Here is a 15,128-nt window from a genome sequence, read left to right as displayed (position 1 = left end):
GAAGAGATTGGAGGGAGTAAAGGAGAGGGAGAAATTATGTAATTATCATCTCAGAAACTAAAAAAAAAAATACTATCTTAAAGGAAGATTTGTGCATACAAAATTAAAGTACACATTAAAAAACAGCATCATACTTGAAAAAATACAGTATCATAAAATTAGTTCATTTGTGTGGGGGGGGGAAACAGAGAAACTGAAGAAAAGATATTAAGAGTTAAAAACAAACAAACAAAACACTACTAAAAACAAGGTGAGACAATCACTTATTTATTGGACAAGGCAAGGTCATTGAAAGAGAGAAAATATATCCAAAAATGGGTTTATTGGTGTTACAGGCATCAAGGCTCACAAACAACAGTATTCGATACATCGTGGAAACAGGTTACATACAGCCCGGAAGATGCTGTCATGTCACTCAAAAGTATGCCACAGGTGCGTAGAAAGCAATTATTAGAGAGTTACTGTGCATACTTGCCACCAATTCACAATTTTTATTCCCTGCAGCTGAGCTACTAGCCCACAGGATTAGGCTAGTTCCCTGGTTATGAAGTGTGTTCCTGCATTCTGAACAACTCTGAATGAGAGTCTCTGTCTCCTATTACTGAGTGTCTCTGAAATCCCGTCAGCTATAGGCTTTCCTAGCACTAGATCACATCACTGTTTTCAACTACTCTAGGCAGTAATCGACTACCACACAGTACTCTAAATAAAAGCCTGTACTGAACACACTTAGCACTGGTACAATGCACCCAAACCTGATTTAGTCTTATAGTACCATATTTCAAGAAGATAGCTGAAATTCAATGAAGTTGATTTTAAAAATGGGGTGTTTACCTGGTCTGAGGTATACAACCTGCCCACAAAGGTGTAAGTATCTAAATTTACCATGTCAATTATTTGCCAACAATTTTAGCATTATTTCTAGCAGGATTTACTTGGCTAGGTAGGCAAGAATAGATTTTAATATCCATCTTAGAAACTCGAATGGGCTGGGTGGTGGCAGGTGCACACCTTTAAGCACTTGGGAAGCAGAGGCAAGTGGATCTCTGAGTTCGAGGCCAGCCTGGTCTACAGTATTAGGTCCAGGACATCTGGAGCTACACAGAGAAACCTTGTCTCAAAAAAAAAAAAAAAGAAAGAAAAGAAAAAGAGACTAGAACAGACATTAGAAGCAGTACAGAATGGATGTTTGGGTAGAAGGAAATTACTCTGTGTTATAGAATTAGCTAAGGAGTCTGTCAGGTACTGTGATGCCGTGGATGAACCCAGGGCCTTGTACATGCTATGCAAGCATTCTATCAGTTACCGCCCCAGCCCCTCAAACAGTTCCTCTCACTGTGTTGGGTTCTGGGTTCTCCAGTTGAGCACTCATCTCACATAGGAAACCCTATTAATGAAACTGGTGGCAAAGGACTAAATATTGCATTAACTCAATTATAGTAAATGGTAAGATTATATATATAATAAGACTCTTGGTTTCCTAGGACCTTGGTGGGACACACTGGGAGGAAATCAGAGGGTTCTTTGAGGGTGGTGAATGGCCTAGATATATCAAGTGGCTGCACAATTTTGTGGATAAACTAAGTTACTCAATTGCACCCTTTTAAATTTATATACCTTCTTGCTGTGTTTCTGAATCTGGCCTTCACCTTGTGTGACAACTTTCCTGCCTTGGCCTCCTGAGTGGTAGGATTACAGGTGTGAGCCACATGTAGCATCTATACCCTTTAAAGGAGATTACAAAGCATGTAGATTAATTCTCAGTAACATTGTTATGAAACACATTAAGAAGGGATAACAGTCCCCAAAGAGAAGAAAACACGAGGCTCTTCAATCAAGGAATAGAGGAATCAATGAAGAGAAGAACGGCAGAAAAGCCTGTTGTACAGCATGCTTCTCGCATGCCATTTTGATTTCATTATCTCCTCCTTAGTCCTTGGATTCAGTTTTCCGGGGATTGTGGTTAAGACAGGGATTCACTAAGATAGCCCAAATCTGCCCTAAACATGTGATCCTGTTTCAGCCTCCTTGGTGCTGGGATTACAAGCACATGCTACCACCCCTGGCTTGACTTCACATTGTTAGCCTATTTCTAAATTATTGTAGGCGATCAGCTGATTTCTGAGTTTGTTCTCAGTAGAGAACAGAGTCAGTGCTCCGTAGACTTAGCTAGAAAAACAAAACTAAATAATCACAACCCAATATCAAAGGCCTGGGATATAGCTCAGCTGGTACAGTGCTTGCCTAGCATGCATAAGGCCTTGGGTTCAGAACCCAGAACCCAGAAAGCCAGGAAGAGTGGCAGCACCTATAATCTTAGCACTGAGGAGGTGGAGGCATGAGGATCATCCTTGGCTACATAGTGAGTGTGAGGCTAGCTCAGGTTATATAAAATCCTGTTTACAAACAAATAATGAAAACAACAAAAACAAATAAATGACAAAACAATCTTGTCCTTTGAGGCTGTGCATCACCGGGTAGAAAGGCTGAGGTTCATTCCTAATAGAAAAAAAAAATGCCTCCAAGTAAAAGAGCATCTTGATATCAAGACCCTGCCTGAAACACACAAAAAGCTTCAGGTGGGTTTCCTATCAAAATCTGCAGTCATTCCCTTTACACCTATATAATTTAACAAAAGTAATGTGTCCATGCTTGTGGAGAGCAATAATCTCTACAAAGTAATGCTGAGCTTCTTAGTTTTTTTAGCTGAAAAAGCTACGCCAATGTTCCTACAAGTAAGATGACTGTTTCTGAAAAACATTCAATGCCATGCCCTTATCCTCCCCTTCAGCACCGTAGAGTGAAGACGGAAAACTCCAAGCCAGTGCTCAGTCAGAAGCTACAGAACAACTTCTTAAATGTCCTTAATTTTCTAAGACAATTTAAATAGAGTAACTCCAAATATTTAGAACATATTTGGCCCAATTTCTTTATATGTGCCTTTAGATTAAATGAGATGTTTCCTTTATTTTCACTAATTCACTAGTTTAGTATGAAATAAACCAACAGAGTTTGAATGAATGAAACTGGCTAACGACGATCAGCTTTCCTCAATCAATACTATTCTACATAGGCAAGATAATGAAGTCATAAATTGTCTTTTTGGTCTACTCTCAACTAGTCTTACATTATATAATCAGTGAAACTTTTACAACAAAACAACATGAGTAGTTTTACAGCAAGATGAATTTGTTAAATATTTATGTTATGATAGAATTTCTAACACAAAAATTGCTCACTGCACACAGAATCTCAGAAGTGATGACACAAGACAGTTGATGTTACAAGGTATCTGGAAGTGGGGTCTGGAGAGAAACCACTGATAAAGTAAAAATTGGCAAGTATCTGTAAAAGCAGAGTCACTTTTTAGGGGACCCAAGAAAAACTGTGAAGTCACCATTTTGGTCTTCTTAAAGAAGTTGGTCTGATAAGAAGTGAAGACCATTTGACTCTAGTGCTGCAAAATGCAGGTGTTACATGGTATTTCCAGGATTCCTAAAAACTGTAGTGCAAAAGAAAAGAAATCTATGAAAATAAATACTCACAAAAATCCCAACTTTTTCAAGGAAATGTGTTCGAAACAGTGACTTTTACAAAACATGGGAATTGTTTCAAATGAACAAAAAACTCTATACGAAAGTTCAAAGACTCTTTTCACAGATAACTTATATACCATTTGATTTGATCAACAATGTACAAACAAGGGCCATAGATTATTTTACCTAGCTCTGAAATAGCAATATAAATACTGATGTTGGGGGGAGTGTTTTACACCCCAAACTCCAATACTCAATTCTGTGTCTGTCCTGTTATTTAATTTGTAAAAAGCTTAACGGCGCAGTGAGTCAAACTTTCGTAACTTCAATGATGTGTTAGAAGATAATGCATCGAGGTTTGAAGAACTTGTTGCATCTGAAGGCCGGAACAGCACTCGACCACGATGGTTAAACACATAAAAAGATGGGTGATTCCTTAAGGTATCAAATGTCCTTAAAAGAAAAAGAGCACCAAGTTTTAGATAAATGTTTATAAAAGCCCATTTGAAAAGTAAGCAGGCTTCTAATGAATTATGAATTTGCTGTGAATTATATTTTTAAATAAGAATAAATCTGGGATTAGACTACAAATGGTAATCATACTGTATTGCATATTTTTACTATACAGAAAATGCAAGAAACTTGGAAATGACCATGAAGTTTTCAGACTGACTTTTCTTCAGCCATTCCTTCTGGGATGCCTATTAACAATAACAAATACTAGGTGAACTTCAGTCACATCTGTAAATCTATCAGTAGCTTATGACATACGTCTTTCAAATGCCAGCACAGACACTACACCTCTGAGTATTCCCCTTTGGCCCTAAGCCATAGACATTTCATGGATCTGTTTTTCAAGTACAACGAAAACTTTCTTTTGGTGTTCTGCATATACTATTGGCCAAACAACTATGTTGCTGCCCCCTACTTGATGCCATTTGGTTTGGTGCCTTGCTTCCCTGAGAAATAATGATCTTAAGATATGTGGAAGTGATGAAGGAAATGGAGGAGGAGGAGGAGGAACTCCCTCCAGTATACAGATGCTTACTGTGAGCTCTTCTAAGCCAATACTATATGGGCTTACTATTTCTAGATAAGGAAGGTTGGAAAAGTTCACAAATGGAATTGAAGAAACTGAAGTAAAAATATGGGGCAGAGCTTTTTGATCACTTTCCGCTTGCCAGGCCACAGGGAAAGAGGTCATGCTCAGTCCTAATGTAACTTGATGAGCTGGGGTGGGTTGGTAAGGGGAGCTCTCCTTTTCTGAGGAATAGGGGAGGGGAAGGGAAAGAGGGCGGGGGAAGGGGCTACAATTGGTATATAAAGTGAATAAACAAATAAATAGTAAAAAAAAAGGGGGGGGACAGGAAAGCAAACAAAAAACAGGAGAAACATGCAGAATGACACTATGCTATTATTTAATCCGGACATAGAAATAGAGCTGAGGGCAGAGCTTAGGTGAAGATAAGGTTCAAATGACAGAAGAAATGGAAAAGTCAGTTGTTTTTCAAAGACTAAGCTGAGACGAGAGGATAAAAGCATAAGGAAGAAAGGGGACAAGACAAGGAGGAAGTAGACGGGAAGGAAAACCAGGGAAGAAACCTAATTAACGTTTCTGAGGGTTTTTTTTTCCTTGATTTTTCAAGACAGGGTTTCTCTGTGTAGCCTTGGCTGTCCTGGACTCACTTTGTAGACCAGGCTGGCCTCGAACTCACAGAGATCCGCCTGCCTCCGCCTCCTGAGTGCTGGGATTAAAGGCGTGTGCTATCACACTGGCCAAACTATTACCTTTCTGCACACTTATTCTCATCCACCTATCACTACATTCTAACCAATAAGTACTTTTAGGCCACTAGCAGGAATCACAGTCTAATACCTCATTTTTACTCCTCTCCTGTTTTATTTATTTATTTATTTATTTATTTATTTATTTATTTATTTATTTTGTTTTGTCTTGAAGGGTCTTCCTATATAGCCCACACTTTCTTGGAACTCACAATCCTTCTGCTTCTCACTTCTCAAAAGTGCTGGGCTTACAGGCGTGTGCCACCACACCCGGCTTTCAGCTTCTATTTGTCCTATGACGCCAAACACTGACTTAATATTTTTGCCTCATTATCCCTACAAACGACATAACTAGAAGATAACAATGAAACCAACTTTTATGTAGCTGAAAACACGCTGTTAACCACAGACACAAAACACATCTCTATGAAGTTAAAGGCTTCTGAAAAGTACTTACTTGTTCTTTAACTCTGAAGTAGCATCCATGTCTTTGAACTCCCCTGCGATATGAACGATGCCATAACAGGTGACTGCAAAGGCCAGAAGTGTCTGAAGAACTATCTGTGAGTGTAAAGATACAGATTAGCAAGTAGCACATGAACACTATTTGAAAACTGACCATCTGCTTTCCCCCCTGTGCAACTTCAAACAAGCATTCCTCAGTCCCCTGCATCAAGGAGTTGGGTCTTATTTGACATGATTTGCACTCACACAGCAACATGATCAGAGAAGCAAAATCCCCAAGTACTGAATGGTACTAAGCCACTTAGAACTCAAGAACCAAACTGTCTATTTCCAAGAGCAATTAAAACTCATTTTTATTATTTTATTACTGTTCAGTAACAGAGGACACAAAGCATATGAGCACAATATAAAGAAAAGCAATCTAAAGGCATCACGTACCCACCAACTAACTACACTCCTCTCTTTGAAACAGGGTCTCAATATATACTCCTACTTGGCATAAACTCAATCCTCCTGCATCAGCCTTTCCAGGTATAGCAATTAAAGGTACATGCCACCAAACATGGCTTCCCAGAACCTTCCAAGTCCCTCTCCGAACATTTCCTTTCCTTCCTTCTTAAATGAACTATTATACTACATTGTGTATTGATCTTGTTCCTTGCTCTTCTTGACAGTTTTCCTTTTGTTTCTGAACAATCTCTAAAACCCATTATTGTTTACTTTTACTTATTTTGAACCTCATTTAAATGTACTCAAATGGATTCTTTTGGGTCTAGCTGTCTTCCCTCAACATTGTGAGATTCATCGCTGCAGCAGCAGTCTATTCCTTTTTGTTGTGCATCTGAAACCACGATTCACTTCTTTATTGCTGGGAATGTGGGATGTTTCCTGTTATTTTTACAAGGCCAACATAAATCTTCCTACATGTTTCCTGCTACACAGGAATGGAAACTCTGAGTACAGAGTATGTATGTGTTCAGATATATTACATAACACCAAACTGTTTTCCAAACAGGTTGTGCAAGCAACAATGATGAATGTTTGAAATTAACCAACACAGGCTTATGAGCCTATTTTTTAAAATTATGATTACATGAATATAAATGAGTGTACATGTTTGTATATATCTACCAAAAAGAAAAAGTGAAAGGAACATGAGCTAACAGCCACATACACCATAACTTTACTTAAAACAGAGACAAAACTAGCTATAAGGTATTACTTTCTAAATTAAAACCCAATGACATCTGAAATGTTATTGCACATTCCAACCATCAATAAACCAAAAGATTTGTCTTGTGTTATTGCTGTTTTTTTTTAATCTAATTACTTTGGTTTTTTTTTTAGCTTTTCTTTTTTATATATATTTTACTATTTTATTCATATTACATCTCAATGGTTATTCCATCCCTTATATCCTCCCATTCCTCCCTCCCTCCCATTTTCCCCTTATTCCCCTCCCCTAGGACTGTTACTAAGGGGGATTACCTCCCCCTGTATATGCTCATAGGGTATCAAGTCTCTTCTTGGTAGCCTGCTATCTTTCCTCTGAGTGCCACCAGGCCTCCTCATCCAGGGGATGTGGTCAAATATGGGGCACCAGAGTACGTGTGAAAGTCAGACCCCACTCTCCACTCAACTGTGGAGAATGTCCTGTCCACTGGCTATTTCTGGGTAGGGGTTCGAAGTTTAATGCACCTATTGTCTTTGGCTGGTGCCATAGTTTGAAAAGGACCCCTGGGCCCAGATCTGCCTACAATAACACTCTTCTTGTACGTTTCTAGGACCCTCTGGATCCTTCTACTTTGCCATTCTCCCATGCTTCTCTCATCTAGAGTCACAATAGGATGTCCTCCCCTCTGTCCCAGTTTCCGGGTAAGTGGAGACTTTCATGGGACATGCCCCTTGGGCTAGTGTCCAATATAAGTGAGTATATACTATTTGAGTCTTTCTGCTTCTGGGTTAACTCACTCATTATGATCATTTCTAGTTCAATCCATTTGTCCACAAATTTCTGGATTTCCTTGTTTTTAATAGCTTAGTATTCCATAGTGTAAGTGTACCACAGTTTCTTTATCAATTCTTCTACTGAGGGACACTTAGGCTGTTTCCATGTTCTAGCTATTATGAATAAGGCTGCTATGAACATGGTTGAGCAAATGTCCTTGTGTATATTCCAAGGAGTGGAATAGCTGGGTCTTGAGGAAGCCCTATTCCCAGTTTTCTGATATATTTCCAAAGTGGCTGTACTAGTTTGCATTCACACCAGCAATGAAGGAGTGTTCCTCTCTTCCCACATCCTCACCAGCATGTGATGTCACTTGAATTTTTGATCTTAGCCATTCTGATGGGTGTAAGATGGAATCTCAGAGTTGTTTTGATTTGCATTTCCCTGATGACTAAGGAGGTTGAGCATTTCTTTAAGTGTTTCTCAGCCATTTGATATTCCTCTGTTGAGAATTCTGTTTAGTTCCAAGCCCCATTTCTCAACTGGGTTATTTGGTTTGGTGGTGTTTAATTTCTTGAGTTCTTTATATATTTTGGATATTAGACCTTTGTGAGATGTAGGGTTGGTGAAGATCTTTTCCCAGTCTGTAGGCTGTCACTTTGTTCTCTTGACAGTGTCTCCTGCCTTACAAAAGCTTCTCAGCCTCATGAGGTCCCATTTATTAATTGTTGACATTAAGGCCTGGGCTGTTTTTTTTTCTTTTTTTAAAGATTTATTTACTTATTATTGTGTATACAGTGCTCTGCTTGCATGTACTCCTGCAAGCCAGAAGAGGGCACCATATCACATGGTTATGACCTACCACGTGGTTGCTGGGAATTGTACTCAGGACCTTTGGAAGAGCAGGCGGTGCTCTTAACCACTGAGCCATCTCTCCAGCCTCTGTTTTTTTTTTTGTTTTTTTTAAGATGGGGACTTAGTTCAGTGTTGCTGAGGAAAACCTTGAGCTTCTGAGCCTGCTGTTTCTACACCCCATGTGCTACGATTACAGGTATGTGCCTCCATATAACACACTGTTAGCAAGAATGTGGTAAACCAATGAATTGTCACGAAAATACGCCCAGAAAAATTATGTCCATACAAAGCAAACTATAAAGTGAGTGTAGGAGCACACGCCTATAATCTCAGTACTCAGATAAGGGCAGCAGAATCAAGAGTTTCAGGGCCAGGTTTGGCTACCTATGATTTCAGTGCTAGCCACATACTCCTCTCTCTACAAAACACAGCTAGCTAAGTACAGGATGACATACACGCTTAGGATTAGATAACGAATTTGGGGGTTCCTCCCTGGTAAAGACTATTTTACTCTCAGTATTCCTTACTTGTCTGTGCCTCTTTGTCTAGGGCTGAGGCCCCATGGTCATCCCTGAAATCATATATATAATACATGTAACAATGTAAGAACTAGCAGGTTGGATTTATATATTTAGGATTATATAGATATGTATGTATGTATATATGTATGTATGTAACAACAAAGAAATAGAGGCCATGAGTTTGAGTGAAAGCAAGGGGTGAGTGCATGCGAAGTGTTGGAGAGAGGAAAGGAAAGGGGGAAATGATATAATTATATTTTAATTTCAAAAACAATTTTATATTACACATACATATGCATAACGCTTTTTTAAAGGATCTGGTTTTAACATTACTTTTGTTGTTTGTCTCATATTTACTTATAGGTGGGGGAGGCTTGGTGCAGAAGTTGGTTCTCTCCTACTGTGTAGATTCTAGGGATCAACTTCAAATCGACAGGTTTGGCAGTAAGCATCTTTATCTTGGAGGCATCTTACCAGCCCCCCAAAAGCTATTTCAGTTAAGTAAAACAAAGCACATGTAGCTAAGACAACACTGTATACACATACAAAAGAGCTAAACCCTGACCTCCTTAAACTATTAAGAGCAAATATGAAGTTGCCAGGAAATGAGATCAGTTCTATTGCCGCTACTGTTTTAATTTTGAATGGTTAGTTTAAGTTTTCACAATTATTGCTTAATTCTACTATAGAGAATTTACAATTTGTATAAGTTTAAATCTAATAACAACAATAAGTTGTAAGGCAAATGCAGAATGGGTATTAATTCAGGTTAAAAGCCACCTTCATTAATTGTTATCATCAATTCCTGTCTATAAATAATGTAGAGTCAGTGCTGCTTGTTTTTAAACTTCATTTTCAAAAGGAAGTACTGGGCCAGTGGAATGGCTAAGCGGGTGAGGATGCTTGCCGCCAAGCCTGACGGCCTGAGATTTTAGCCCCCTGGGACCCACACGGTGGAAGAAGAGAACTGACTTCGGCTGATTATCTTCTGACCCCCACACCTGTGCTGTGGCATGAACATCTACACACATAACAAAACATTTCAAAAGGAATTTTTATAACAACTTGAGCCAAATAATTTATTTTTATTTTATGTGCATTGGTGTTTTGTCTGCATGTATGTCTGTGTGAGGGTGTCAGATATTGGGGTTACAGATAGTCGTGTGCTGTCATGTGGTTGCTGGGAATTGAACCCAGGACCTCTGGAAGAGCAGCCAGTACTCTTTAACAACTGAGCCATCTCTCCAGCCCCCAAATAACAATTTTTTAAAGAACATTTTATACTGTCAATTCAGAAACTTCTAGAAAGGCACCCCCACTTCCTTCTTTAACTTTTTTTTGACAAAGGGTGGTACTCTATAGTCCAAGTTGACCTCAAACTTACAACAATCCTCATACCTCAGTCTGCCAAGTGATTACAGGTATAAGGCACCATGTCTGGGCAAAAAGCAAATAGACATTTTTTTTAAGATTTATAAATCTTTAGATTTTATAGAGTGATAAAAGCAGGTAATAGCTGGGTGAGGTAACACAGGCCTTTAATCCTAGCATTCAGGAGGCAGAGGAAGAAGCAGCAGCAGGCAGACCTCTGGGAGTTTAAGACCAGCCTAGTCTACATAGCAAGTTCCAAGCCAGCCAGAGCTACACAGTGAGAACCTAGTTCAAAACAGAAGCAGGTAACAGATGCTGTAACATGTTTAAAAATAATAAAAGAATAATAAAATAAAGTAAAAATTGCCCAAAGCAAAGCAGCTGGTTTCAAACACGTATTTAAAGAATATAAATGACCAACTTACATCTATTGGTAGTGATTCGTCTTCCTTTTCTGTTAGTCGCATATAAGAACGATCTGTAAGGCAGAAGCATACCATTAGGAAACTGCAGCCCATTTTCCTTTCTTAAAATGCAAGAAAATCAATATACCAAAGAAGTGGCTGACATATGCTACATAGCAATGATCCCAGATTCCTCAAAATCCTCTTCCAAATGTAGTAAGCCTTACCTTTATGAATTAGTTTATGCTTGTCATGGCCTGTCTTATCACCTTAAATGAGTGACAGATGGGCAGGTATGAAAAACCAGAAAAAAAACGAAGTATAATTTTTCATTAGTATAGAACAATCTAGAAATTCTGAAATTCTTTCTTTCACTAAGTGGTCAAAGAACTCATAATTATTTAACAATCAATAGGAACTACAAAAATCTTCAGTGCTGAATGACTCTGCCTTTGTGTAGTGAAGCCAAAGTGAAAATTGGTAGGGAAATGTTTCTCTTTAGTGTAGTGGTATAACTGAGTTCCAGGACAGATTTAAAACTTCAGGAGGCAGCAGGGGACTGAAGAAAGGTAACAGGATTTAGAAACTGGTAACCCTGAGTCATACATAGTACTAGCTCTTCTACTTACTGAAATTTACTGAATGAACCTCACTCAAGACATCCTCAGCAACCCTAACATGTAACTCAATTGTAGAATGTTCAAATGTGAAAGTGGGCAGAGTAGTTGGAGACACAAGGAGCTACAGAACAGTTACACTGGCTGAGTTTCCTCTGTGATAGAATGGGAGTATGAAAGGGAAACCGGGTTTGTTTAGTGCATGACTGCTGTACTGCCATATCAAAGGTCATTATGGCAGAGATGAGCATGCTACACCACCATAGGATGCTTTCTGCTGGCACAATTTCACATGACACAACTAGCGTCAAAGGTAAATGCCAGTCTTTTGCCAGCATGAGCAGTACAGAGGTCTTGCTGCAATTGCAAATCCACAAGGCATTTTAATCACTTGAAAAATATGAAAAGCCAGAATATTAATTCTAGATTAAGCAGGACAATTATTCTAGTTTAAGTAGGACAAGTCTACTTCTGGATTAAACAGGCCAATTTCTACTTCATAATATACTCAAGACTTAAAATACTCAAATTGTTTTATGTGAATATGACTCCCGTTTAAAAAAAAAAAGTATGTCTGCAGACAATATATTTGAATTTACAGAGCTTATAAGGACAGGGGTAAAAGCAAAAGCAATCAAAAGCAATCCAGTATCAAATTAGTGTTGGATTAACCTTCTATCATCCTACTTAGCTGTCTGGTTTGAATGAAGTGTACTCTGGCACTTTACCATTATCTGTCAGCTGGGCACTTCTTCATTGGTGAAATGGTGATGATGGACTCCAGGAAAGGGCTTTCCTAGCCCTGTGACTGTACAGTAGGGTCGAAGCTTACTTCTCTGAAAATAACACAGTACTCCCGTGTATCCTAATCTGCTCCGGGACAGTGCTTCACAAACTAATGTGCATGTAACTCACCCAGGGATCTATTAAAACAAATATTCCGCCTCAGTAGGTCTGAGGTGGAGCCTGAGTAGGCACTAACAAGCTCCCAGGTGATGTCAATGCTGCTGCTGTACTGACCACACTAAGAGGAGCAAGGCTCTAAGGCACTTTCCCCGGGTCTCACCAAATTACTACTCCCATGAGCATTTATACACACATACATAAATATTTAGCATATTCATCTTATCTTATTGTAATTATTTGTTAGCCCACTAGTGGTTCCAGTAGCCTAAGAATTCCCTTAAGGCATCACAGCACGTAAAAGCAGAAGCAACTTCAATCATTGACCTGAGGAAAAAAATTTTAAAACCCACCATATAGCGCATTATCTTTTGCCCAAGGTCACACAGATTTAACAGTTAAGCCAACTGTTATCCACCAACCCTTTAAGGCTACCAGTCTATTCCCCGTGTCACAGTGCCTCCCTGAGGCAATTGGTCACTTAACTTCTCAGTCTCTGCCTGGACAGCAGAGTGCCCAGGATGCGGTCTACTTAGCTGTCATGAGGCCACAAGCATTCAAAGTTCTCAACCCCACACTTTGTCTGATCTGCCTTATGCTGGACCTAACATCTCGTGTCTTGAGTTCTGGAACAGACTCCGCTCCGAATTCTCTCTTAAATATCAGCGACCGTCCTAAAATCTAGGTGCTCCACAAACCTCTAAATAAATCCTTCCACTGAGGACCCCGCACTGCTTTACTTAGTCACCCCACACAAAAAGGTCTCAAACGGCCGTCTCTCCAGCACTAGGTCCGACAGTCTTTAGGGGAGCGCCCCCACATAGCCCCAGGTGTCCCTCACGTGAGCGGTCCCAGTCCCTCGGGCACTTACGCTGCGCAGCTGAAAAGGCAGCATGGGCTAGGGCAAAGAGGCCAACGCCTACAAGCCCCTTCCACAGCGAGGGCGCCATGATTCGGAAGGAACAGTCGCCCAACAAAAGGAGACGAAGGGCAGCTGAGCTTTCCCTTCTTTCACCGGCGGGCGTCCACGAGGCGCAGAAACATGACGTCACCAAAGCCCTGGGCGCGAAGTGTGCGCTGTGCCGGGTGCTGCAAAAGCCAGCGAGCCGTGAGAACGCGGAAAAAGGAATGCCGGGAAGAAGGAGAAAGCTACACGGAAAAAGGTCCTCGAGGTCTCCTCCGAGTCTGCGCAGTGCCATTTCTCTGAGAGGGGGCGGAGCTGAGTGAAGGGCGTGAACGAAAGGGCCAAGTGAGACCAATGGGGAGACAAAGAAGAGCGCAGGCAAATAAGCACCAGACTTGGAGAAGGGGCGGGACTTACGGAAAGGCCTGGGAGGAGAAGAGGGTGGGGCCGGTAGCGATTGTGAAAGGCTGTGGGTGCAGGAGTCAAAATCCTAGTAGTTGGTATTTGTAAGTTGGCTGGTTTATTTGGTTTTCCTTCGAACAGGGTCCTTTGCATTCAGTAAGTCTTTCCTACGCTTTTGGCCCCAGAAAACTGGTACTGAACAGGGGGAGGAAATCCCCCTCAGGGACAGTCATAGGGGCGGGGAATAAGGGGAAAATGGGAGGGAGGGAAGAATGCGAGGATACAAGGGACGGGATAACCATTGAGATGTAACAAGAATAAATTAATTTAAAAATTTTTTAAAGCATTAACGTTAGGAGGTAAATAAAGTGTGGAGGGTAATAAGTTGGCGGGGGTTGGGCCCCCCAGTGCTTGGCATGCTGAGGACGCCCAGAAAAGTAGTTCAGCGTCTTACTTTTCTACCTTCTTTGAGAAAGATCCACAGCGGCACTGTTTTGTCATGAAGAAAGCTAGCATGCATTAAGGAAGAACTAAGACATACCAGAAATAAGAAATGAGATGTTTAAAACACAGTCTGATCAGGATACAAATATAACCTCCTCTCTCCATTTTTTTTGTCTTCATCTCCTAAAACGTAGGCATTCCCAAGTGAGGTGTTTCCTTCATCTCTTTTCGCTCTGCTGTCTGTTGACAAGCTCATTAATTCGTTTCCACTTCATGCCAGCATAGTTTTTACTGCGATTCTAAATCAACAGCCATGCCTCAAATACTCTTTCTTAGCTCCAGGTCAGCATTCTAAGCTACTCGTTGCTGGATATTTCTTTTGTGTGACTAGACCTTGTGGCACATGCCATTTATATGGCCAAAATGTAACTCGCATCCACAACTCTGTGTAAGTTACTTCAATGGCCCTGGCTGCGTGGCACTGCATTGTAAACTGCATTTCACAGAGCAAATGTAAAGCGTGATTTAGAGATTACCGTCCTTTCCCATCAGCCTCCAAAAGAATGGTATAATCTGAATCAGCCAACTCGCCAGTATCTGTTCAATGATACTGCTCCTTCAAAATTCCAAGCATTCCCACTTGTGATCTCCTTAATCTACTCTGATTTTATATCACCTTCTAACCCATGTAGTCTGTTTATAGTGTTTGTTGTGTTACTGTTGTTTGCTGCCTTTCTTCCCACTCTGGAATGTGAGCTGCAAGAAGACAGATTTCTCTGTGCATAGAACATTGACTGTCAAATAGTAGGCATTGACTGCATACTTGTTGAATGAAGAATGAATAAATGATGGAAAAGAACGGGGAGTGCTTTTTATCACTGAAAAGATCTTTATAGAGAGCCCTTGTAGTATTTTTAATTGAATTTCAAAAATCCTTGTGGTGTGTGTGTGTGTGTGCGTGTGCGTGTGTGTG

The 15,128-nt window shown here is 40.2% G+C and overlaps 1 protein-coding gene across 1 annotated transcript; it reads right to left on the bottom strand.

Moving 5' to 3' along the window:
* Positions 1 to 246: 246 nt before the first annotated feature.
* MMGT1 (membrane magnesium transporter 1) lies at positions 247 to 13,588 on the bottom strand. Its single transcript, XM_084790095.1, has 4 exons — positions 13,277 to 13,588; positions 10,907 to 10,959; positions 5,779 to 5,882; positions 247 to 3,989 (listed from the first exon to the last, which is right to left on the bottom strand). The coding sequence occupies exons 1-4, from the start codon at positions 13,353 to 13,355 to the stop codon at positions 3,830 to 3,832; spliced, it is 396 nt and encodes a 131-aa protein (XP_084646221.1). The 5' UTR covers positions 13,356 to 13,588; the 3' UTR covers positions 247 to 3,829.
* Between the last annotated feature and the right edge of the window lie 1,540 nt (positions 13,589 to 15,128).

The sequence above is a fragment of the Acomys minous genome (assembly GCF_964271855.1).
Source record: "Acomys minous genome assembly, chromosome: 7".
Classification (NCBI taxonomy): domain Eukaryota; kingdom Metazoa; phylum Chordata; class Mammalia; order Rodentia; family Muridae; genus Acomys; species Acomys minous.
Note: the sequence above shows the minus strand (reverse complement) of the source record. Positions and strands in the feature narration are given on the sequence as shown.